Raw genomic sequence first — 26668 nt, 5'->3', positions numbered from 1 at the left:
CATAGATTCATGAAGCTTTTGGAATATATGCTGTTATTCAAGCAGTAGAGAAAAGAAATTAGAAATGAAGACTTATAAACCATGCCATCAAGGAAATCTGACATTTATTTGATGTGTGGTCCTTTAAAGAGTGGGCATATCAAAGTAAATGTAAACTAATGCTTGGAGTAATGGTATTTACCAACAACATATTTGATGGACTAATTGTTGCACTCAAGGCATAATTGTGTTACATATAATGGATTCATACCATCACATACTCCATACTTTCATGACAATTGTTATTGCTTCTGTGATCTATTTATATATGGAGGCCAGTCAGAAACTAATAGAGTTAGAAAATGCATTATCAGAGAAGAATAGAAGTATAGAACATGGTGTCAGAGAGGCAGTATCAACCGAGGAACATCAGAATTATGTGGACACACTGCTTCTTGAGGGGTCCTCAGTTTGGTGTGTTGGAGGCACCCACACTAAGAGACTGTGTCATTTTAAAAATCTCTGCTATTCTCCACATCATGAACGCTTTGTTTTCTTTCACAGCAAGCACTCTTTGATAGATGGCACCACTCAAGAAGGGCCAGCTCTCCTGGACATGTCAGCCGTGGAGGATCATAACACTCAGTATTTTAACTATGATGACTTCCCTGTAGCTGCAGCTGGTCAGTTTAATATCTCTGTGACTGAAGAGCACTGTCTGATAATGAATCGTTTTAAACCTGACAATCTGATGCACATCTTTCACGATGATCTTCTCCCATCTTATCACACACTGAGAACCATCTCTCATTTCAACATGGCTGCCATGGACGGCATCCGCTTAGTGTTTATGGAAGGGAGAGATGCTGGAGAGTTTCAGCATATCTACGATAAAATTACAAACCACAAACCATTATTGAAAACGGATTTTCAGAATTCACTGCAGGACAACTTGGTGTGTTTTCAGGCAGCAACAGTTGGTATTTCAAAGCGGACAACATGGTACCAATATGGCTTCAAGGAACCGCAGGGCCCCTTACCTCATCCTGAAATAAATGCTTTAGAAATCAGACAGTTCACAGCTTTTATGAAAAGGAGGCTTGAAATTAGTGATGGACCACAAAGTGAAAAAATAATTGAAAAACAAACATATGGAGTTAATTCTGGCAAAACATCGAGCGAGGAGCAGTACATAAAACAGAGTGATCAACAAAACATTTTAGTGATATTTTCAAGAAAACAAAATCGTCTCATTCTCAATGAGGTGGAGCTTTCTTTAAGCCTAGCTGAAAAGTTTAACATGCAAGTTATCAGTGTCAGCATGGAGACACACACCCTTTCAGAAATGATTGCAGTAGTATCTCGTGCAAAAATTGCTGTTGGAATCCACGGTTCTCTATTGATTTTATCCATGTTTTTACCTCCACAATCTGTGCTTGTTGAGTTATTTCCGTTTGCCATAAATCCAGATAATTACACTCCATATAAAACTCTAGCTAATCTCAAAGGCATGAAGATAACATACAAAGCATGGAAGAATACTCATATCAGGAATACCGTGACACACCCTGACTATCCGGAGGATTTGGGAGGTATTTGGCATTTAAGCAAGGAAAAACAGCAAGAAATTTTGACAAGTTCTGAGGTACCCCCACACCTATGTTGTTCTGATCCTGAGTGGCTTTTCAGAATTTACCAGGACACTGTTGTTGATGTCCCTGTGATCGTTGAATTGATCAAGACTTCATTGGAAGCACAGGGTGCAGTAGAAAATATTGATGACTTGAATGAAGACAGAATCCTACCTGCTCAGGTGGAAAAATTAACATGCTTGCCATTTGAAGAATCAACCAATGGCAAGGCTGGATTGTGGTTGTCATGGCAACCACCTTGGAATATACAATTTTTTGACCCAAGAGAAATTGAATACGAAGTGTGGATCCAAGAAAAAGGTAGTGAGGACTACGCTGCTTATAAGATGAAAAAAAGGAGTCATCAGTTTCGTGATAAAATCAAACCTCAAACGATGTACTACATTTGGGTGAGGTGTATTTTTGACCATACAAAAGTTGGCCCAATGAATTCTGCTGTTGTATCATGTCAGACCACGGGTTAGAAAATAGACAAGAGGTGGACATGGTCAGTGGGAGAAGATACAAACTTGTTTATTATGATCTAAATCTCAGAAAATTACTAGTCAGGAGTTATCTTTGATCTAAGAATTTTTTTTGTTTTCTTTTGTTCATTCGGGGATATGTAGTTATGTCAAGTAATTACATAAAGACTGTCACTTTTAAGATTCATAACAAATGAACAAAAATAATAATTTATTATGACGTTTATTTCTGACTTTAAAAAATTACACATATATGGTTTCATATAATTTTGAATATGTTAAAATAAAGACCATTTTCATAATACCCATAATTTTCTTCATTTTTTGGAACAACAGAATAGTGAATCCTACTGTATTTCACATACCTCTAAAGAAGGGAAATATTAAAAAAATTACATCATTTTACAGAAAATAATGTGGATCTATCATTAACGGCAGTAGAAAAATAAAATAATGAAATTGGAAAATTTAATATTTCATGACATTCTTTGAAATCTGTACGTTTGAGTGTTACATCATGTGAAATATATTGCAATTTCAGCATTTGCAATTTTTGGCAAATTTAAAAGTTACTTATATTTCATTTTTCATCAACAAATGATTCAAATATGTTAGGCAGTAAACAACACATATGGATGTTTAAGTGTTACATCTTATGAAATGTATATTATTTTTTATACTTTTATTTTTTGCTCAATTTAAAATATTTTTGTTTTACAGGGTTTTTTTTCTTTTTTCATTTTAAACAAAGAAATCGAGTTATCAAAATGTATTTTAACTTAATAATTTCATTAATTAATTTCATGGTTACTTTCTCCTGGGCTGAAATTCTAAACATGTCTAACAAAAGTCCGCTAACATGTATACTTGAGAAATGATCTTGTCTTAATAGTAAATAGTTATCTTAAAGCACTATATGTGTATATCTCATCAGCTTCCAAAGAAAAAAGAAACGATTATATCTATATGCGCTATGGATTAGTATCTAAAATAGTAAATCAATAATCAAAAGTATAAAAATCATTAAGTGACACTGGAAAATATTGCACGCTTAAGCCATCACAGAATTTACATTTTTTAGCCTAAATACTTACATATAATTAATTTTACTTAAAAAGTCAAATCCTACAAACATTACTTGATCAAATATAAGCCATCTCCAAATTTCCTCTGACTTAATTCATATGGAATCCTCATTTCTTAAAAACCAGTTCAGAAGAACAGACTGCTAAATGATGTTATGGAATTGGAAGATCTTCCTGTTAATAATTATCCAAAATAAACATCTGCAATATACAAAGCATATTTGGCCTGTAATGTTATAGATGAAAACTGCTGTATAGAAGTTTGAGTCTCTCTCTCTCTCTCTCTCTCTCACACACACACACACACACACTACTGCTACAATATATAGCTACATAAAAGATAATATATATCACAACTACTGGTACATTGACAAATTTCCACAAATAAAATTTACATTCTCAGTTATCATTGTTATAAATGATATTAACTTGATCATACTATGTTGTATATAATGATATATTGTGACAGGTTTCTGATCTATAAAAGATGTGATGAGGTATAGTGTTAGGTGTGACACAGTCTTACCGACTATTCCCAGCCCCTATAATACTAACTTTGGATCGATCTATCTCCAAGGGGATTCTTCTTCATTGCTATCAACTCAAGCGGCTTAGATGTCTGCCAGGTCTACTGAAGCTGCTTGGGGGTAATTAATTATTACTTAGCAGCTTCAGTAAGCATACCAGACATCTAAGCCGCTTAAGCTGAAAGCAATTTAGCAAGAAACCCCTTGGAGATGGATCGATCATGTTAGATCAAACTAGGCATGCAAACCCAGTCATATTGCGATCCTAACCTAGCAATCCCTGCCAGAGATCCAGGGATGTGGCTCCATTGTATCCTTCAGTGTGTACGAACCTTTCTCCTTCAAAATAGGATGATCTGCGTGGATTTTCTCAATACAAGCACGGTCGAGCACGCAAAACACATGCAGCGCACGCAACTTTGGGCAGCACGAAGATAATCGCAGTAAAGCTTTGTTCAGTTCTGCTGAAGGTCGCGTCTGAAGTACTAGCTTTTCCAAGCTATCATGGTAAAAATCTGTAGCAAGATTGACTTCCTCATATATCCTTGTGAATGTCTCCAGACGTAAAACTGAGACTGGAATTTGTGGGTTCATGATCTGGCTAACTTTATGCAATGGACACGTATTGTCAAAAGCCAGAGTAACATGTAAATCCGGAAGCGCCTGCACTACTCTCTTCCACATATCGTCCGATAAATCCCGTCCATATTTCTCCTCCCTCCTGCACTTCATGGAGAGGTGTTGTAGAGGGGCACGGTTCCCCTCTGTGAAAGCCTCCAGGATATCCTCAGACATGCTGCTGTAGAAGACCTGAATCTCCTTCAGCTTGCGGCAGCGTGTTACTAGACGTAGCACGCACTGAGGTGTGACTTTGCAAACCAATATACTGTTCAGTATATTCAATCTTTCTAGATTAGGGTGATTTTGTGATAGAACGTCAAATACGCTGTCATCGTAAGCCACTGGCAGTCCGCTGAGGTCCACCTCCAATAACTGATTAGACAGACCCTGGCCATTAGCAACTTGACCAAACAGGTCAGTCAGAGCCTCCTTAAATTCCTGACCAACATAAAACAATGGGTTTTCCCCTGTACATTTAATTCTAATCCGCTGCAACCTCCTGTGTGGTAACTTTGCAAGGCCCGTTAGCACCTTACACGCATTGTCCCTATTCTCTGCCTCTCCCTGGTCAAGCTCTATGTAGACAGACTTCATAGACTGACCGTACAACTGGACCAACTTGACCAGCCTCTCCTGGGACTTGGTGTAGAAGTAGTAATCGAAGTGCCTCCACAGGTAGGGCAGACTAAAGCAGTGCAGCCAGTCCCTGCAGGTCAAGGCAGCGTTGTAGCGGTCACCCAGTGACAGATTGGTAAAGATCTTGACCACGACGTGCTCTGGGAGACTGCTCCAGTCCTGACTGGATGCCATGTTGAAAATGGGGTGTGGGGTGTGAGTGGTTGGCGGGACTGGAAGGGGGGGGGGGGTGTCCTTGGGTTGATGTGTTACCTGCACAGTACCTGCTTCCTAACTGGCCTGGAATATATGCAAATGTACTGGTAAAATTTATAGAATGCAAGTGTTCTGAATTTTGACAAGAATCTTGGAGACTTTTTGTCATATTAAAACTGCTTAAGTTAAATTTAATGAAAAATTAAAGTTTTGTGCCCTAAGTAAAGATACTAATGATAACTTTTACATATATATATTATATGAAAATATCTAAATTTCAAGGCATTACCAGTAGATCTTTAAATGCGTAAATCAGGTTGCTTACTGAATGTACCATAGCGGTTCACAACAAAAAGAAAAGATGATATTACATTATATTTAGCTCTATGCCAGACGATTTCATGGAAAACATTATTAAATCTCTCACATATCAAACAAAAACAAATCACGTCCTGCGACACCTGTACTGTACGTAGTACTACTTAATGTCTTTCGTCTAGTTCTAGCCGCAGACAAGGCATGTACGAAGCAAAGAAGACCCTTGACCAGCTACGCAGATCACTAAATAATCCCGAATGCACAAACAAAATAAACACTGAATCATGAAACAAGCTGGAACACCAAAGTATAAACTTGCTGAATAGATTTACCAATCGTCCATGAAAGATCTCGAAAATGCTCGATCTTGTTTGTGACTTGCACTAACGATATATCCTGCAACAACAAAGGAACTAATCTTAGTCTGGAGCTTACCTCATCTGTGACTGTTTATCAAATCTTTCCCCCATATATGGTCATTCTGCTCTGCGGTGGCTCAGGTGTTGAATGACAGCTGACTCTGTACCCACAATGCACTGGCACAGGAAGGGAATTCCCCCGTCATGTGACCTATGGGATTCTCTGCTACGCTAAAAATAGACTTGTTTCACCGAGAGAAGAAGAAGCTAAAAGTCGAACTAAAATGAATGAGATACTTTGGCAGTGGCAAATTTAGAAGGGTGGGGGGGGGGGGGGTCAGGGGGTCCTGCCCCTTCTCCCTTCGGTTTCTGAAAAATATATCAGACTGTATACAGTATTATCAAAGAAGTTGAAGTCGTACAACCAAATGACGTCGCAAACGTCACAACCATGGTTTTATCATGCTCGCATTATGACGTAACGCTGCCAAGGAAAGCGTTGCTACGCAATTAAACGCCCAAGCAGAATATTGACTTGGTCACGAGGATTTTTTTCTCGCGCAAATTTCAGCAATTTTATTTGATATTAGTGAAGTCGCCATGACTACCCGAGAGAATTCGTTTAGTGGACACGCGAAGAAGAGGATCAGACACACGACTGATCCTATTCCACACTGGAAAAAGACAAAATGTCTTGAATATTTGGAGGCTGAGGAGGAGCTGCAATGTCAACTTACAAGTCTGCCTCCGGAGCTCATGGAGCAAATTGTTCAGCATCTTGACACCAAGAGTTTTGTTCAGTTTTCCCGCACTTGTAAGACATTCCAAGCATTGTGCTGTGATCCATACTTTTGGAAGCGACACGTTGCGGTAAGACCACAAACTAGCATGTAACTAGAATACATCAATGCATCTATTTTCTCAACAAGACAAACGTTATTTAAAAATTAGTTTCATGTTTTTGATGATACTTTCAGTTTTCCTCGATTATCGGTGCTTTTTTAAAAAATTAATTAGTTCCAGAGGCATTTCATGATGTGTAAGTCAAAACTTTTATTACCTCTTTCAGAACGTGTATGACTTCGGGTTTGGAAAATATCTTATGAAGATCCCAACCCCTGCACTAGCTCCCAAGATGGTGTCATCCCTGCTGTACAAACTGGAGTACATCAAAGGTCTCATCTACGAGAAGGAGTACCAAGGGTTAATGGCGGGAGATCCAGAAGTGATCACGTGTCTGTACGCACTGGATGCTAAAGACCCCTACTGGCAGCGAGGCAAACAGTTCCTTTTCTCCCAAATGATGAAGCTATTCAACTTTCCGCTGCATTATTTCCAAGGTAAATAATCAGACATTCGTTCGGATCCATGTTGATTTAAGATATTATAACAAATCGAATTTTACTTATAGGCCTATTATTTTGATTAAAAGAAAAAAAACGAAGAAAAAGAAAAGCGTATAAATGCACATCATCAAAACTTTTTGATCTTTTTTATTCTAGATCAAGATGAATCTTCGATAGAAGACATGGACCTCAGCTGTGGTGGTCTACTGGCCCTGCACCGGCAGCGAATGAACCGTCCCGGTTGTGATGTCAAGTTTTACGACTACTACATGGAATGCCTAGCAGATAGTGAGTAGTTTACCTTAATACGAACTCGTTTTGTAAATAAACTGTTGTGGGGATGTGATTTTGACTAATGCCCCTATTTCACACAGATCACGAATCCCACGAATGGCCGTGAATTGACAAATTTCAGAATTCGTGGTTGAATCGTAATCAGTTCGTGAAGTTCTTAACAGATTGGTATATAATCGTGGGCAGTTCTTGCAATTCTTGATCAGTCAGGAATTCGTGGCCAAAATTTTGAGCTGTTCAAAATTTTGGCCACGAACTCCCGATTCCAAAAAATCGTAGTGAATTTCTGGACAGCCGAATCCCACGAATATTTGTAACACTATCGCACCTGTATCATAACTGAATCGTAAATCTCACGAATTCTCACGAATCCCGAAATTTGTCAATTCCTGGCGATTCGTGGGATTCGTGGTCTGTGTGAAATAGGGGCATAAATAAGAAAGCGTTTTAAGGTTATCGCTATATATCTAGTGATTTCAGGACACGTGAATATTGGTGTGTAAATGCAATGTTTAGAAGAAATGTGTACATTTTTTCCAGTGTCTGCGTATTTTCAGGTGTGGCCTTTTTAACTCAAGTGTATTAAAAAAAAAAAAAAGAAAAAAAATGAACGTATCTGGGGACGAGTGATCGTCTTTGATAATATCTTAACGGGCGTGGCATGATTAAACGTCACAAAGGGAATAATCAAATTACCAGGCAAACCTTTCTGCCATGAAACCATTTTGAACAGTTTAAAATCGTGTCGGTATCTGAAAGTCGTGGTAAATAAAAAAGAAGAAATGTTGATGACACAAAGGAAGACACCATTGGCCTCAGTATAATCCCCCAAGTGTTTGTTTTTCGCGGGGAATATTCTGTACTGTGTACCTGAAATACCAATGCGATGTATTATAAAGAATTTGGTATAATTATATCTTAAAAAAGAAAACCTTTGCTGTTACAGATTACATCATAATAGAAGCTCTATACGATGCTTGCGTACAGACAGTAGAAATAAGGACACTGGCTCGACTGTTAGAGGGTCACAGGTCGGCTGACACACCCATATTTAAGGCCATACGTGACGTTCAAATATTAGGTAGCTACAAAATCTCCTCCTTTGTAATTTTAAAGATTGATTGAATCTGAAATCAATTTAACATTTCTGTTTCAATTGTCAGAAATGCTAGATCTATCATACAGAGGTGTGTCTTATTTGTTTTAATTTTGATTTATTTGTTTTGTTTTGTTTAAGATGGAGACGAGATCGACGAATTGTATGATATGGCCGAAGAATTGAACCTGGGACATGGGCCCATTGTGGATATGCTAATGGACCACTTATTCAAAACCCACCCATTCTTGATGACAAACAAGGCCAAGATTCGAAGTGGAAAATTCGGTAAAAATAGAAATAGTTGCCATTTATTTATTTATTTATTGTATTTTTGTCATTATGTTATTTTCAAAAATACCTTCGTAAATTAAATGCTGATACGACAAAACTTCAAGTATGAGTAATATATTGAATTGAATTGAATTGATAATGTATTTGGTGAAGTTTGTCAAAAGTCACTGCTATTGAACAAGACATATTACTTGATACGTATTTTTCAGACCTCGACCTCGTATTGAGGTACATGAACAACTGCGCCGACTTATACAGCGTTGTGGACCAACAGTACAAATCATGGTGCTTGTTCAACGAGTACGACTTGGACTCACTTGAGCATTACGAGTCACTTGGACAGCGGTATTATGAAGTACAGACCCTGTACACCTCTTTTCTCTGGGACTTGCATTATCGCCAGAGTCCTTACGGTGCTCTGTGGGACCCCAGGACAGCCAAGGAGGAAGTGGTGTGTTGGATGAATCAGTTGTGGACGTACGGCGCGGACATTTTGATCCGCCAGATGGCAGTCAAGAGGATGGTTCAGAGAAATGCTTGGTTTCATTTGATGCCCGAGATTGAGGGGTCGCATTGGTACAGGTGAGGTTTTTTTCCCTTTGAGATTGTGATACACAAAATGCAATTTTTTTTTCAAATTTTCTCGAGGCTAATATAAAGTCACTTCGGGTAATACTGTCAGAAATTTGGGGAATATGTTATCAGTCTGTACTGCAGTGCTATAGGGAGGGTTTTGGCTGAGGGTCTGGCTATTTCATCCAAAGGCAAAAGAAATTTATTTACTGAATACTTCTAGACAGTAGACGCGTTCACCAGTATATTTTCAGTCTCAGGGAACCAACACAGCGTTTATTCCAGGTGCTTGTCTGTTTCAGCCAATACTTGGAGGAAGGCGACACAAGTCCGATCGCTCTGTCCAAGCTACAGGAAGAGATATCCCGCAGAGAACAAATCTTCTGCGCCTTCAAAGAGATGAATGTTGATCAGAGAGTGCACCGGAATCAGACACGCCTGGTAAAACTACTGGTGCCCCAATCATGCTACAGGGATGTTTCATACTATTATGGTCAGTTATCTGCATGTCGAGCTCGATTCTTTTATTTCATTTACTAATTCATATATTTCTCAAGGATTGACAGATGATAAATGTAATGAATGGTCTGTGTCTGTGTATTCTTTTTATCGACATTTTAAAATTAAAAAAAAAAAAAATCAATTTTCGTTTACATTTTAGATTTTTTCTGGAATCCTTTTTTAAATATATTTATTTCGCTGCATTTTTCAATATTGACAATGCAATATCATTCAAATTTCAGACGGACCTATTCCGTACGGATCTTGTACCCGAGCCCTGCAGTATCGCAGACTGCACAAACTTGTGAATATCTACATCGACACAGGAAAAGAGGAAACATTGGGAGAAATTAGGGACTTCGTCATGTTCAAATTGAGAAGTTTCTTCATAGAGGAGGAACATCTGCGAGTCCCTAGTCACAGCCGGCCGCGCGGACGTAGATGTAGGAGTAGGAGGAATGTTGCCGTGAGGGAATCTCGGTGTGCGGGCGGCTTTGTAACAGAGGGCCACTCCCAAACGACTGCGTGTACTACAAGCGGAAACAGCAGCGCATCTGTCGCTAGAGACTTTGTTGGACTTGAATGCGTTGGCAGGAATACTATGCAGGGTTTTGATGATGGTTTTGCCGTTGAATTTCACACCTCTCGTAGTTCATGAATTGGAGTATACATTGCGTCTACCACCGAGAGTTTGCCGACTTGTAATTTGTATATTTTAATTTAATTTAATTTTTTTTTTCAATTTTTTAAAGAACCCTCATGATCATTGATCATCTTCTTGGGTTCTTCGACTTAAGAACTCTGAAAGTATGGATTTTCTTGGCGCTCGCCGTGTAAAAGATCATTTAATTATTAACAGTTACATGTTAAGTGTTGAGTATACAATGCTGGCAGTATAAAAGATCATAGTGATGATTCACATATTATATTAATGGTTTTAGGCGAAATTGTACTGTAAAATGCGTATTAGGATCATGCACTACTTTGATTTTGTGTTAGAAAGTTTACGCATAAGAAATGGTGGATTTTACACACTGATGGACGGTGCAATACATATAAATATATATTTGTTATTAAATCAATTCATTTATTATATGTAGATAATGACTTAAAAAAAAAATGATAACTTAAACAGTAAAATCAGCAGTATACACCGCCAAAATTGCACTAGACAGTCAAATAAAAAAAAAAAAAGGTCGATTTGTAGAAAATGTGAGTCAACTGTACTAATCTAAATATTTTAAAATTTTTTAGGATCAATGAACAGTCTGTTTAGAGATACCTATCTCCACGTCAAAGTATTTTTAAATGACTCATATATTTTCATATAAAGGATTGCTCACACATGCTTAACTGGATTTTACAGTGTATGCACTGTATCATATTGAACCATTTGTGTACATTCTATTTCTATACATACACTGTATGTATTTGAATATTCATTTATTTGTATGACGTCATACAATAAGTGGAATAAGGACCAGTATTTGGTCTGTATTGTCAGTATGCGGGATATATTTATTGCATACGAATAAACATTTTGCCATAAACATGGATTTCTTATTTAGCTCTTTTTTAAAGCTCGATAACTTGGAAAAGTCAACATAAAGTAATGAATATCGAGAACCAACGAAAAGGGGTTTGCTTATTAAAGCAATGTGTGCGAGACACCTGTAAATAATTTGATCAATATCGCTTATAATTTTATCATGTATACTGTAACTTTGAATAACGAAGTACGTAATGAATCTAGAGATCAAATAGAAACCAAATTTGATTCACTTGTGATATTAAGTTACGATATATTGTGGATCCACAAAGATGTAATTTTTCAGTTTCGCCTTAAAAGTTTGATCATTTACCTACATTGTCGACTGACAAAATAGTTTAATTTAAATGCATTTTGAATTTTCTTTTTTCAATATTATTTACTTTCGTCAAATAACTATAAATGTCCATCTTTATCACTTTTTAAATGTCCACAGGTAGACTTATAGGACTAGTAAGTAGCACAATTTCTTGTAATTCCCCAATTTGAAAATAAAACGCCTTAGATGAAGGCACACCCTATCATTCTGTAGAAGTTAACATTGGGCACTGGGCATATCAATGTCCATTCCTTGTCCGAGCAATTTTGTTTGTTGCCGTCGAGAATCCCTGGGGTATTCTAAATCGGATTTTTTTTTTTTTTTTGCAACTTGATGTCAATCTACAAATTACAATGATTACAATCATTTTGTCAATTTCTGAAGTCCGATTTCATAAAACAAAAGCTTTCAAGTGAAGTATTTGTGGAGTTCAATCATTCAGTCATTGATGAATTTCTTAAAACGTCACACGCGTTACCATTAAAAAATTCACAACGCATAATAGAGGCGTATATATAAGCCAAAAGAAAAGTGAACATGTACATAGGTGTAAAAACCTACATATCCAGCGAAAAATACTTTAGTTTTGTGAATGGGTAAACTCTAAGACCATTAAAACGGGTTAAATACGAGTAGATAGACAACTTTTATGACCATAAAAAAAAAAAGAAAAAAGTGGCGCTTCAAATCATAAATCTGAACACAAATGTCAAATAAATACGATCAGTGATTTTATTGAAATACAATACCAAAAATGTAGAAATGTAAAATTCATAAAATTAAATGACATCTCAAAACGGAAAAGCAAACTTTCCCCCGCCAAGCCAAATGTCACTACAAACAGCAGCGGCACCAAAGATGCAAACGTTCTCTAAAAAACATCGCCACAGAATCTCGGTTCTCCCGGCAGCGCTGCCGCCTTTCCCAAGCCACGTGCAAATCTCGACGATTCGGGCCAAAATTCTCACACATTACCACAGCTGTTACCCTTTGACCTCAACAACAAAGTGTCCACAATTAAGGACACCCCAGTGTCAGCAGAGCTGAACAACCCAGTGCCGTCACACTACGAGGACAGCCTGTATAAGACTTCCATGGTCCGGCATACAGGACAGTCCTCGACCGGAACAGCGCCTGGGTCGCTTGAAGAGGTCGCCGAGCGCGAGCCACGACGCCGTGATCAAACCTTGACCCTTCACACCTCCACTTACAGCGACCTGGTAGTCGACAACAGACACTACAAAGATTGCCTCCACCCCGTTTTGACATTTAGAAGAGACCATTATTCTCAATGGTGCCCCTGCGCTTGGAATGGCAAATTGCTTAACGAAGTAAAGTCGAACTTTACGTCTTGAAATGCCATAAATGATTCGCCGAATTTGTACAACTTATGGATTAACTTAAGTGAATACAGTGACAGAATTTTGGTTACATACCCGGTTGACATACAATATAAACAGATAATAAAATGTGTTTTAGATGTTTTCAGTGCTCTAACATGCAGAACTAAGTGGTTACAAGATATTCTAGGTCATACATGTACTAGTTCAGTTATTTTCAATGGTTCGGAAAATCATCAAATTAACTAACATTTATGTAATTTAGGAAATAAAATAACAGTGCCTTGCCGAGAATAAGTGGCATTAACGATTTGAAAGATTTTAAACAAAGATATCTTAGGTATCAGAAAAGGCAACTCGTTTCTAACACTTACATAATTTAGCAAAACTAAATAACAGTACTTTCCGAGAAAGATGACATGAACAACTTGAAAGATTTTAAACAAAAATATCTAAGATAATAGAAAAAGCACCTTGTTCCTTCGTAACACTTACGCAATTTAGCAAAACTAAATAACAGTATTTTGCCGAGAAAGGTCACATGAATAATTTGAAAGTTTTTAAATAAAAATATCTTAGATGCCAGAAAAAGCATCTCTTTTTCATCACAGAAAATGGTGCGTAGTATTAATTGATCTTTTTGACATAATAAACAGTAATTTGATTGAAATTCTGTTGCTCTAAAACTCTAAAACTTAACAGATCTAGACTAAGTATAACCAGTGAAACAAATCACTGTGGAATTCTGTAGCACGTGAGTGTAGAATATAATGTTAGAGCTGCTTGTCTTACACAGAATATAAATAACATAAATTTTGCTGATTTACTGATGTGACATCACAGAGTATAATAGCTGGAACAACTGACTGAATGTTATAACACAACTGAGTACGAGATAAATAAGCGGTGAATTAAAAGGTCACAACTGCATGAGCGAATATTAATTGCCTAAAGGTTTTTGAATTTCTGAATTTTGGTTATATAGAAGTAAATGGAATGATATACTTGAAGACGAAAAAAAGAAAACTATATACAACTATATACGCTGCTTCTCCGCTAGGTGATATTTGCAGAAAAGCAAACACACTACACGTGTCTCTTAGTTGTTGTTGTTGTGAGCATTGTCTTTGACCTGGCATCTGCTTTTGACTTGGCGCCTGATCTGTCTGGGAGGATGGCTCTTAACAGTTGAGGCCAAATGCTCAACACCTCCATTCCTCTTGCTGGCACGAGGTTTAGCTGTTAGGCCCTGGCCGTGTATATCTATGGCTGGAAGTTTGAGATCCTCAGCCTTGTCCTTGACCATGGCTAGTAGTGGACTCTGGCTCTGGGGGACCAAGCTGGGCAGTTTGGCAGTAGGAGGAGGAGCGGGGATAAAGTTTCTAAAATTGAATAAGGGTACATATAAGAAACTTTTTTTAGAAATATTTTCATATTTCACTTAGCCAAGGGCATTTTGGGAACTTGGAAAGAAATCAAGCTTCCCTGAAAGGGTATGACCTGAGGAATTTTGGGACAAGACAGCAATGTTAAGGAAAGTAAAAAAATATGATGACGATATGATGAAAGATAATCAGAGGAAACAGAACTTGTGTCTAAAGCCCACACCTTAATGACAAACTCAGAAAATATGGGTTGTACGCAAGTATCCCATCTAACTTTGATAATAACCATAATGATGATATGCTTAGGCTAATAAGAATCAATAATAATAGATTTATAAAAACAAAAACGTTTGTGATGAAATCAGCCATTAATGACAGAATGCTTAAAGTGTGAAATGCAAAGTGCTTAAAGTATTGATAGTGAGAAAGGTTTCATTTATGCTAGATCCTGAAATTTGATTTACCTGTTGACTGTTTCGTCTGTTCACTCTGACAGACTTGGTCACAACTGAATTACGAGTGAACAGACGAAACAGTCAACAGGTAAATCAAATTTCAGGATCTAGCATAAATGAAACCTTTCTGACTATCAAAACTAAGATCCAATGAAACTATTTTCTCATGCTTGAAGTATTATTATTATCATTATTATTATCATTATTTACAACTTTAATAATAATATATGCAAGCAATTACCCGATCTGAGTCAGTGATGCTGCCACATAGCCATGACCTCTCAAGGTAATTGGTGCTGGTTCAGGAAGCCTTGGTTGAGGCATACTGGCTCTTCTCAGTGGAGTGTGTCTCTGACCATGTGGTGGTCTACCTGCAGGGGGGTGTGGCAGGTGCAGGCCCTGAGGAAAGAGGGGATTTCTCATTGTTAAAATTTTAGTTTTTATTCTTCTATTATGTATTTTTGTTCTAATATTCTTTTATTTTGTTTTATTGTAAGAAGAAAATACAATTGAAAACTATTACAAATTCCTAGATTTTTTTTCATTGAAATGAATGGTCGCATTAGATTACCAACCTTGCATATACATTAAACAAATTACACAGTCTAAAAAGGATAAGTTAAATCAACAAATGAAACATCCCATGTGGTTTGATGGGGAAATTCTTACCATATAGGTGGTTCCAGCAGGCGCATTAACTGGGGTGAAACCAGCTTTGTTCAAGGGGTTACCTGGATGAGAAGAATAAAAATGAAAGTGTTTCCTCAAACTCAGGGTGTGTTTAAGCGCTGTTTAAGTGTCATTTTCGGCTAAGGATTAAAAAGTTTAAAATACACAGCAATGTTTGGAAACACGAAATTGTTTGTTATAATAAGAAAAATCCACCCTTTTTAACATGAAAGCACCCCCACTGTAATCAAACGCATAGGAATATTTTGAAAGACTTTCAGAGATGATGACCCATTGTTGTTAACCAGTATCGTGGACATGTATATATATATATATATATATATATATTTCCACATACTTTGTCCTGGAATCCTTGATTTGAGGTGAATGACCTCAGCAGCAGCAGTTCCCTTCTGATAGGTCACTGTGGCGTTTTGATGACCACCTCTCCATTTCACTTCAGGTCCATGGGGATCCTGTATACACGAACAATATGCATATATAAATTATAAAATTTTAATTAAAATTATTTAAAAATATATCACCTAAGCAGTACCTTATCATACATTCTCTTTAAATGACACACGTTCCTATTACTTTTACTAAATAGAAGTTGTTATTGTATTTTAAATATTTAAATAAATCAACAATAATACTACTATAAAGAATATTCCCCATGGATCCACTCACAGGAAAAGGAGTTTTGGTGTATGAACAACATGCTTATATTAATAATGACTAATTAAGTCAGCATCACATCATCATTAACTCTCTTTAAATAGCATACATTTTCTTACTATTTTTACTGAATTTCAGTAATTTGCTATCCTTTTTTCTATTATTTTTACTGAATTAAAGTTATTATTGCATTAAAATATTTAAATATTTAAATAAATCAACAGTAATGGTATTTTAAAGAATATTCCCAGTTAATCCACTTACAGGAAAAGGAGTTTTGGTGTATGAAGCAGTGTTATTAGCTGCTGGTTTTCCTGTAAGCTGAGGGAATTTTGCTATCTCTGGCAGCTTAATGCTTGACACAGTTTGGTCTGTTTTGGTGAGAAAGTAACAGAAGGAACAGAAAGTGATAAACAGAAAGGCTGAATAAATAAGTAAACAAATAAGTAAATAATAATGATAATGATAATAATAATAATAATAAAGTAAAAAGAGCAACACAAGATTAAAGAATAGTGGGAAGGGGGAAACAAAAGCAAAAGCAAGTTAGCAGGATTGCAAATAGACTTAGCAAAGTAATGTAGAGAACTACATGTACTGAGAAATAAAAAAGATGTGGATTTGGTGAACATTGTTTTTGTGTGTGTCATTTTTTTTATTATACTTTTCTTTCTTTTACCTTTTTTCACACAGTTGTCAAACTCTTTCTTCATGTCAGCAATGAAGGAGATGTGCTCTTCTGGTACAATGTAAGGAAGCCTACCAGGAATCAAGGCAAAAAGTAAGAAAAACATCAATCAATTCCCCAAGACTCAAAGACATGATGATGACACGATAAATAAGCAATGCAACATATGTATACGTAAACACTTGATAGTTCAGGTACCTTACGTATGAAATTGACAACAGAATTTCATATCTCTTCACCAATAACAAAGTTGTGAATCATTAGTTTAAAATGTCACTATTGTCAACTTACAAAGTCCAAATGTCGTCCTTTTTGGACGCATGTCGCCTATGGCGACGGTCTCGATCTCTGCCTGACTCGGGCATTGTTGCCTTCTTACAAGAATCTGTGTGAAGAAACAGCCAAGTGTTTTAATTACCACATAATATGTTTTCTAACAGTCGCCTTAGAATACATCGTATAATACCATTAAATCTTTACATTTTCATACAGTTTGGCTCAACGTTCTCAATAATTCATGATGTATACTTAGGTCCAAAAACGCTCGTCTTCGAACCGAAATCGGCTACTTTTCACGCTGCACGGGCAATTCGTTCCGTTTTAGCGTTACAATAATTGGTTAATATTACATTTGTACTGCTTTGAGTAAGATAGAAATGATCATTACTTAGTTTAAATCCGGTAAATTTGCGAGAAGAAAAAGAAAGAAAAAATCACACATTGACACAGCTGCATGACAACGGAAGTTTTCGACTGCCTACGATTAAACAATTTTCCATGATTTTTCAGTACTTTTAAGCCTCAATCTTTCGTACAGAGAAGAAACTGTACTTGAAAAATATGAATATGTTTTAATAACGCCTACCTTTAGCAATGATATCGGCAAATAATCAACTTGAATGTAGATGCAAGTCTCAACACTAGCGTCACTAGGAATCGCGAGTTACGGTATCCCACAATGCTTTGCGCTATTGTAAACAAAAGAAACCGACTGCAGCGCCCCTGGTGAGACGAAATAAAATAAACACTTTCACATTTTTATAAAATTTGTATGTTTTATTTTTAACAAAATGTTCAGTTTTGTTGTTTAAGAAAGCCATGAAAATTCTAATTGCTTATATATTTGCGAAAAGCTTTCCATTCTGTAGTTTTTAAACCTCAGATCCGTTGCCATGCATTTCGTTGCAGAAACAAGAGGATCCAAACTGTATGTTTTCTGCTACCTCAAGAAGAAACAATGGTCCAATTACCCCAGATATGGATTGATTTTGCAACCCTTTATACTCTGTATTTTTATGACCGGTTTGATCTTTTATGAACGTAACACGCTGAGATCACCCTGAGCTTCAGAGCTAACTTGACACTAACCTCTTCACTGTAGCCTATCTTCATCGTGTCAAGTAACCTCTGACGAAAATAGTTTGACCTAGTTTATATAAGCCAATCAAATCCATGTTTCAAAATTTTTCACCAAAGTTTGGTGAAAACGCTGATTGGTTGACCGTCAATCGGCAATCCTCGGCTGATTCCGCAAGCTCCATACTAACAACATAGTTATTGTCGAGTGCGGAGACATCCGAGTAGTTCCGAGTGTATTACCGTATACAAAGAAAGCAAGGCGAGTGACTACGAAAAAGAATGTGTTAAGTTATCTCTTGATTCTTTGCAAAATATGAGTAAATCGGAATTGAAACCATAGGGTCTAGCAGTTTGAGGCCCTGCATCATTATCTACTGAGAGACGATGTAATTTGCGTGCTGCCCACAGGTTACGGCAAGTCCCTGATATTCAGCCTTATCTTTGATTGGTCCGGATTTGAACAAAGCGCGCTTTGACTCGTTCGCGTTCATTGGCTAGATCGTTTAATGAGTCATTGAGTGCGGGCTTTTAAATTTGATTGGCGGGCGGCGGAGGCAATCGAATCTGGTCAGAGGTTACTTGACACGATGAAGATAGGCTACAGTGAAGAGGTTAGTGTCAAGTTAGCTCTGAAGCTCAGGGTGGCTGAGATGTAATCATTTATAATTTATACCCTTTTGACAGGATAAACATTCACTAGAGCACCAAATAAAATATATCTGTGGGCTTCTAATGGTTTTTCTCTTATCAACTGTCTCGGAAGAAGCAACCAAGCTGATTTTCCTTCTCTAGCCGATAATGAATTCATTTCTATAAAATAAAAAGTTCATCGTTGAGAACATCGCAGGGTTGGCATTCTTGCAACTCGACTAAAAGAGACTTTGACAGTCTGCATGGGAGAAAAGTCTGCAACACTATAAAGGTAAAAATAATTGTTTTTCAAAAATGTCCGCAGCCGAAGGCCACGAAGAGCCGAAAGGCCAGGATAAGTTCCTTTTAACATGATAGACCTCTTGTAAACCCAACTCCTGAGCAACCAACTTTCCGTCAGGCGGCGACACTTACTGTTACTTACCAGCAGGTGGCGACACTCAGCAGTGGCGGATTTAGAGGGGGGGGGGAGAGGGGCGTCCTCTCTTAAAAATAAAATTTTGACTAGCCGAATCATAGTTCTTAACCGTACCAAATGGCACCGTTCGCCCTCTAAAATAACAAAAAATTTCGGGCCCCTTCAGCAGTCGCCGAACCCTACGCCAAGTGGAGAGGGGGGGGGGGGGTCAGCTTCGCATCCACGGACCCCCTTCAAACAATCCAGGATAAGCTCCTGTTTGGGTTATGTGAGCAACTATGTACTATCTTGGCACCCATGACATTTTTAATTTTCAATTGTCGATATTGAAAGGGATATAGCGACTGTTAAATTTGGCCAAAAACGGATATTCCTGGGGTAAATAACGATTTCCCATACTTGCCAATGGTTAATGAATCCATTCTAATATTCAAAAATAGTCCATGCTTTTTCTCCAAAAAGTTTTTTTTTTTTAAAGATAATCTCTTAAACCTAGATTACATTTACACGGGCGCCGTGCGATGGGATTGTCCGTACGTTCGTTTTGTTTTATACTGAGATTATTATTGTTATTGTTGTTGTTGTTGTTGTTGTTGAAGCCGCGTTCGCCAACGACAGCGCTGTGCCTGACCCACCCGCCCACCGTATATACGTTTTACTTCTTAAAGTAATAAAATGCAATTTTCAGAAATCATATCCAGCAAAAATACTGCCTTAAACACTTTAGCATTTAAGGAAGCGGAATTACCACGAAGCCGCAGAAGCTTTCTACCTTGGAAACTTTCTACCTTGTCACACAGAGGGCCAGTTTGGTTGAACATGTTTACATCTGCAGTTACAATCGATAGCCCGGGTGCCGCACAGATGAATTTCATCTCGCGCAACGCCAGTCTCCGAACACTACCTGCAGATCTTTTGGCAATAACACCCATATAAACCAACTAACCCACAAATCAACCAGTACTACCAGAGAGGATGAATGTTAGCGCTAGGTATCCTTTGTTGGTGCTAAATAATTGTACGGTGTGTCGTTCAATTAGGTGTGGTTAATATGGAATTTTGTGCTATAAGATCTGCGGGTAGTGTTAGTAAACGCCTAATCCCTTTATAAGGCCTGATCTTTGCAAAGTCGAAATATTGAACCAATGCTACCAAGAATGCGTTAGTTGCGCCTATGAGTTGACGCACCTCACCAGCGCATTCATCTCTCCAGCAGATCGTCTACAGCTGACAAAGGGTGAGTTTGGGGTCAACATTTACTTCCATGGGGTCAGGTAGTACGTGCAACCAGGCCTCTTAAAATGACCTGTCAGAATACCCCCAGATAACACACACGGGAATGAAACAAGCGGCAGCAGGGACGGATCCAAGATCATTTGAAGGGTGGGGTGGGGGGGTGGGGGGGGATCCACAGATATGAAGCCAACCCCCCCCCTTTGTTGTGGGTTTGGGGCCCTTAGCCCCGACTGTCAGGGCCATTGTGAAGCTAGATTGTTAACTATTCAAAGCTTTTCACGGGATAGCTTCAACAGTGGATATGGGTTATATATGAAATCAAGATCGAGCTCGCAATACGAAAATCAAGAACCTAGGGTAGGGCCCGCTAAAGGGCCCCGAAATTTTTTGGTATTTTAGAGGACGAACGGTGCCATTTGTTACGGTTTAGTGCTATAAATCAATTAGGTACTATTTTTTTTTAGAAATTTTAAACCCCTGTAAATACCCTCTGAAGTTTGTGATATTCGAAAGTTACTTATTTTTTGCATTTTTTGCATGTTTTTTATGGTATTTGCCCCTTTTTTAAAACAATGGCCTAGACAATTTTATTCCTTTTTCTATCGAACAATATCAAAATAAAACCAGGTTCAACTTCATAGACAAAAAATAATGAAAAAATATGTCTTCTGTGCTGAAAATTGTTTAGGAGAGACCCATATTTAATGTCACACACTGAATATGCTTCATCTGAATGTTTTTGATTCTTGATGATTGACCTTTCTTTCAGTATAAAACAATGGGCACCTGGGCTTCAGGGTGGTTGCCTACACATCAAAATATATTATCCTCTGTGCGCATTTTTATTACTCACAATGTGACATACCTGTACGTCACCAAAATAGCGTTCAAAACTGCTAAATCTGTGAACATCGTGAACTTCACGGGATATTTACGGGGGGGGGGGGGGGGGGGGGTTAGAGAGGGGGGTAGACCTTAATTTAAAAAAGTGAAATAGCACTCCTCCCTACCAGTGCAGCTGTGTTTAACCATGGATCATATATGCAGTGGGATAGGATCCACTGAACCTTTGGTTTAACAATAACAGGTTGAATTGGGCGCTATTGTCGTGGCATAAAATTAAATAACGTGGAAGCCATCGGGTTGCAAGTACATGTTAGTGGCTAAAAACAAGTTTTCGGTTTTTATGTGGCTGAACATGACCTGGAGCTTACAAAAGAGCTTTCTTTACATCTCTTTGAATGTGTGCAGTACTGGATCACCGAGACGACCCAGCGCTACATAACGCGAGGACAACCAAACACAACAAAGTCTTAGGGTGCATTCCCAGAGATTTAGATCGATCCAGAGATTTAGATTTAGATCGACCTAACTCCCTGGGGGTTCACGCTAAATTGCAGTCAGCCGAGCGCGCACCGAAGTTAATTACCCCCTTACAGCTTTCAGTAGGCGGGACAAGACGCTTAAGCCGGCTAAGCTGACAGTAATCTAGTGAGACTCCCCACAGGGATAGATCGATCTAAAATCTATGAGAATGGGGTCTTACAGAGTGCACTTTGTTTGTATGCTAGCTTTTCATAACGCGGCTCGCCTGACGTTAGTGTGAGTCAGGGACGCACAAGTAAACAGGCAAAATAAAAAAAAAAAAAAAACAAGTTCACCATGCTCGGCTGTAACACTTGATGCAGTCGCGATAGCTTGCAGTCACTCTTAAGGTAAGTTACTCTTTACCTATAGCCGACATATACAGTATGAACATGTGTGTAAGTCCACTGGTGTGTTTGCAAAAAGGTCGACATAACTTTGTCAACAACTCGACACGAAATGAACGCATGGAAAGGGCATGCAGTTGACCGACATGGGATTTCGAGGGAATTCGCTCTGTGAGGGTATATCTTTAGGCCTTAATGGTGTATAACGTAGTCATTGATGCAGAGGTCGTTGTCCCTTATTCGCGGCTCGAAGTCGACGTGGGCACTTCTAATGGATAGCCATGAAATATCTGTGAATAAATTGAGAGTGAGAGAAAAGTCTCTTTCTGGCCCAAGCGGAGGGCATGGTGAGTGTTTAATGGCTGCCTTGTGATGGTTATACATATATGTATAAGACGATTCTCATTCAATATCAGTACTGCTAATGTTATTTATTGTAATTTATGCACTAGTATGTGCCGGTGAAATTTCATATACCCCATTGGAACTGACGTTCAGTCCTAGGTTGACTGCGGTTCATATTGTGATTCGTCCCAACATTTAGGGAGCGTTCAGATAAACCCATCGTTCTACCTGGATCGATCCAATTATTCTGCGGGATATTCTCCCTAAGTGCAATCACTGTAATCGCCGTAAATGTCTGCCAACCCTCCTCGAGTTGCTAGGGGTTAATTAAGCAATTAACTAGCTGTAGCTACTCAAGGAGACGTGTCAGACAATTAAGCTGATTACAATGCAGCACTTTGACGAGAATCCCTTGCAGAGTTGGTTCGATCCATCTGGTATGATGTGTGATGTGTGAACCTAACACCCCATTTCCATAGATTAGATCGACCTACTTTAGATCGACCTAACTCCCTGGGGGTTCACGCTAAATAGCTGTCAGCCGGGCGGACACGAAAGTTAATTACCCCCTTCCAGCTTGTAGTAGGCGGGACGGACATTTAAGTCGGATTATCTGAAAGTAATCTAGTGAGACTCCCCGCGGGGATAGATCGATCTAAAATCTATGGGAATAGAGCCTAAGTGTGGTCTTATTAGATCGAGTTCCTTTGTAAACCGCAGCTATATTGTGAATATAGGCATTAACCAGTAATGTATACATGTATACAGTCAGATGGGGCCTTCGATAAAGGATGAATTGGAATGTGAGGATATATTGAAACCTGCATGTATTCATCATAGGCATAGGAATCGGTGGTGTGTGACAGGGTCGGATCCAGAGATATTTCTGACTGTCTTCCAAATTGTCTTTGTTGAGCCATCCTTCCATTTCGCCCGTTTTTCGACAAAAAATTAGATACCTGTCAGTGTAACTTCAAATACTCTGACAGTCTTCCGGAAGACCCAGGAGGCGACCTCCATCCGCCCCATCCGTGACGTGGGGGAGGGAGCTTGGTCGCGGTGGTGGTGGGGTGAGAGCTGAGACCTCGATCCCCACCTTTTTTTAAGCCATGTTAGTCCTCAGTGGCGGTTTGGGGGGGGGGTCAGACGCGTCCTGACCCCCTCCCCTCTTCGATTTCTGACTCAAAAAAATAACACCAACTCCCTCTTGAAATTAGCATTTTGACTAGTTGAATCATAACCGTACCAAATGGCTGCGTTTGCCCTCTAAAATACCAAAAAATTTTGGGGGGCCTTTCAGCGGACCCCGAACCACACGCCAAGGGGCGAGGGTCAGCTTCGCATCTTAGGCCTCCCCCTTCAAGTAATCCTGGATCCACCCCTGGTTCTGCGCACTGGCTGGGGGGGGGGGGGGGGGGGGTCGCACTGTTCCTGTCAATAACCCAAATTCTTTTCTTTTCTTTGATATATCATAAGAATATCAAGTTTCGTCTTGGTGACACAAATCACCCGATGCAGAACTTCGTGTACATAATATTTGCCAATAGGGGAGACCGGGGCTAGTTTGACCCAGGGGTAAGTTGGACCCCCATCAATTTATGACAAAGTAACTATGGGGTAAAAGAATTGATTACATCATTTTGTAAAGTGACCGTATCCAATAGTGCTAAGAAAGTGTCGGCAGCGAGTCCAAATGAAATAATTTAGCATCTTAAAGTAACTTTATTAAAGAGACTTGATGGGGGCCAACTTACCCCGAGGTCCAACTAGCCCCGCTCTCCCCTATCTCCCCGCCCCGTCACTCATTGTTTTTTATTGCCGAATTGTTGTTTCCCCACTTAAAATATCTCTTCCAGGTGCACCTGTATACAACCAATAATAATCGTGTAATATAACTGTGACGCCACATCATGCAAAGGGATACTTGACAGCCTCATTCCCTGATGAAGATTTTCTGTTAGACATAGAAATATTGGAGGTAAAACTATTTCGTTATTAAGCTGTTGACTGAAGAAAAATTACTTCATTCTTATAACATAACGCAGCAGATGAAATTCTTTTCAGTCTACAGGCATATTATGGTCATTGTGGTTGCTTTAACTGAATTTTGTGGTCATTGTGGGTGTTGTAACTGAATTCTAATGTATTTTAGGTGACCTCTACTGGCAGCTTTAATGACATTAACAGTGTACTTGACATGTGACAAGGGCGGTGGGGTGCATCGAAACGGGTGACGTACTCTAGGTTATTAAAGATATGAAAGAGATTATTAATTTAAGGCATTGTAGTGGGTGGTACTTTTGTTTTGCTGTTATAACCTCTTCCCCCTTTTTAAAGAACTATAGCCGTTGAAATAAAATAACAGGTATTAAAGTTCAGGTGTTATATTCGGTGCTTCTTGCCTTTGGCTGATACGAGTTATATTACTACCCTTAGTACCCTATTAAGTAACGTAAATGTCTGAAATGGAACCTTTCTTTTGTAACGTCCATATTATTCAGTCTCTACAATGTATGTAGTGTTTCACGGCTGTTACAGCTGATGCGTGCGCTTTATTTAGCATCTGCTGAAAAACAATCTTATCCTCTGTAACAGTGAAATGCTAGAGACATCGAGAGAGAGAGAGAGAGAGAGAGAGAGAGAGACAGAACGAGAGACAGAAAGAGACAGGAAATGAGAGAGTGAGAGTGAGAGACAGAACGAGAGAGAGAGAGAGAGAGAGAGAGAGAGAGAGAGAGAGAGAGACTGAGGAAAAAAGAGAGCGAGACAGACTCTCAACATATTAATGTTCATACAAGTACACGTATAGAAATGCGAGTACAATATCTCTACACGTGTGTGTTATCTCTCCCGAAAGAAATGACTGCATGAAAATAACATCCGTGTTCTGGATCGAGTTCAATCTCACCCTCTCCAGTCTCTTAAAACTAAGACCAGTAAGTAAAACGTAATCGGTTAATCATCTGTGTCTAATCACAAGTCACAGGTTTCAATCACGTACAGGGGTAACTCTCCAATGACTAGATTCCTCCCCGGTCTGTGCTGTTTGTTACCAACCGATCGCGTTCAGCTTATCAATATTGCCAAAAACAATTGCCTCTGGTAATACAAAAAATATCCCAAGAGTTGTTATTTGCGTGGTCTAATCAGCTCGATAATCGAACTCTGCCTCACGTCGACAATGGCGTGCAAGCCTTCTGAATTGAAAAAGATCATCACCAGTACCAAAATCAATAATCGTGATTCCTTGAGACCGGAGCACACGATGACCTAACGGCTCAGCTGCCGGCATTGCGATCCAGGTTTGAGCACTACTTCAGCGTGTTCCTCATTTAGGAGTGCAAAACACACCACAATTTCCGGTTTGTGTTCATGGTGAAAATTTATGAGGGCAATGTCAGATGTAAAAAAATCAAAAACAATTTAACAGCCTAGTGAGTACAGTAGATCAGCTTGTTTCTCGCCACTTGGGCCTGCGCTCATTATTGCTAGCTCATACAAATAAAAATATAAGGGTTAAGAGGTTTATGTGCTCTCTTTGCAATATATACAAAATATTAATAAATGGACTGTATTAAATTGGGGTAATATTCATTTAAAATAAACATTCAAAATAAAGATTCAAAGAAAATAATGAAATGAAATGTAGTGTTCTCCATTCCTTTAAGAGCTAAAGGCTCATGTATAGACACATGCACCGTTCATTGATACCGGTAAGTATAGAGACAATAAGGCAGGCCTATACAAGTGAGTTGCAATACACTGTACTCCAATTTAACGTTAATTAACTAATTTAAGTTAATTAAAAGCCAACTAATATATTTTATACATAGCTAGTATTTCCCCTTTCATCGTAAAACAACAGCAATATAATTCACCATCTATTGTTATGTAACTAAACAAACGGATTATGATACATATTAA

At 38.5% G+C, this 26668-nt stretch overlaps 5 protein-coding genes across 10 annotated transcripts in view; 3 read left to right on the top strand and 2 right to left on the bottom strand.

Moving 5' to 3' along the window:
• The first annotated feature begins 238 nt into the window (after positions 1–238).
• Positions 239–2399, top strand: LOC106153956 (protein O-linked-mannose beta-1,4-N-acetylglucosaminyltransferase 2-like). Its single transcript, XM_013528113.3, has one exon. It carries the CDS (start codon positions 239–241, stop codon positions 2093–2095), a length of 1857 nt encoding a protein of 618 aa, XP_013383567.2. The 3' UTR covers positions 2096–2399.
• On the bottom strand, positions 2303–6035 carry LOC106153957 (F-box/LRR-repeat protein 8). 3 transcript variants are annotated; one of them, XM_013528116.2, is made up of 3 exons: positions 5913–6035; positions 3978–5243; positions 2303–3381 (listed from the first exon to the last, which is right to left on the bottom strand). In XM_013528116.2, the coding sequence occupies exon 2, from the start codon at positions 5136–5138 to the stop codon at positions 3978–3980; it is 1161 nt and encodes a 386-aa protein (XP_013383570.2). In that variant the 5' UTR covers positions 5139–5243; positions 5913–6035; the 3' UTR covers positions 2303–3381. The 3 variants fall into 3 exon arrangements, with proteins under 3 accessions (XP_013383570.2, XP_013383568.2, XP_013383569.2); XM_013528114.2 differs by having other exon boundaries at positions 2303–5243; positions 5810–5983; XM_013528115.2 differs by lacking the exon at positions 5913–6035 and adding an exon at positions 5587–5790 and having other exon boundaries at positions 2303–5243.
• A 214-nt stretch (positions 6036–6249) lies between these two features.
• On the top strand, positions 6250–10598 carry LOC147762067 (uncharacterized). The gene is made up of 8 exons (XM_087010604.1): positions 6250–6706; positions 6906–7176; positions 7339–7470; positions 8423–8557; positions 8714–8860; positions 9076–9448; positions 9742–9932; positions 10183–10598. Exons 1-8 carry the CDS (start codon positions 6437–6439, stop codon positions 10596–10598), a joined length of 1935 nt encoding a protein of 644 aa, XP_086866730.1. The 5' UTR covers positions 6250–6436.
• Positions 10599–12574: 1976 nt separating this feature from the next.
• Positions 12575–17412, bottom strand: LOC147762066 (uncharacterized). The gene is made up of 6 exons (XM_087011807.1): positions 17315–17412; positions 17015–17094; positions 16016–16133; positions 15658–15719; positions 15230–15387; positions 12575–14530 (listed from the first exon to the last, which is right to left on the bottom strand). Exons 4-6 carry the CDS (start codon positions 15658–15660, stop codon positions 14248–14250), a joined length of 444 nt encoding a protein of 147 aa, XP_086867933.1. The 5' UTR covers positions 15661–15719; positions 16016–16133; positions 17015–17094; positions 17315–17412; the 3' UTR covers positions 12575–14247.
• Positions 17413–22150: 4738 nt separating this feature from the next.
• LOC106172749 (cationic amino acid transporter 4-like) overlaps positions 22151–26668 on the top strand; it is a 15321-nt gene continuing 10803 nt past the window's right edge. Inside the window, exons 1-3 of one of the 4 annotated variants that reach the window (XM_087011407.1) lie at positions 22151–22402; positions 24601–24722; positions 24897–24974. The gene's annotated coding sequence lies outside the window, so the exon portion shown is untranslated. Of the gene's footprint in view, positions 22403–24600; positions 24723–24896; positions 24975–26417 lie in introns of those variants that run through there. The other 3 variants (XM_087011406.1, XM_013553586.2, XM_087011408.1) reach the window with 3 other exon arrangements.

The sequence above is a fragment of the Lingula anatina genome, chromosome 4, assembly GCF_051362555.1.
Source record: "Lingula anatina isolate TDL-2025a chromosome 4, LinAna3.0, whole genome shotgun sequence".
In the NCBI taxonomy this organism is placed as follows: domain Eukaryota; kingdom Metazoa; phylum Brachiopoda; class Lingulata; order Lingulida; family Lingulidae; genus Lingula; species Lingula anatina.
The sequence above is the reverse complement of the archived record's forward strand: the minus strand, read 5'-3'. Positions and strand labels throughout refer to the sequence as shown.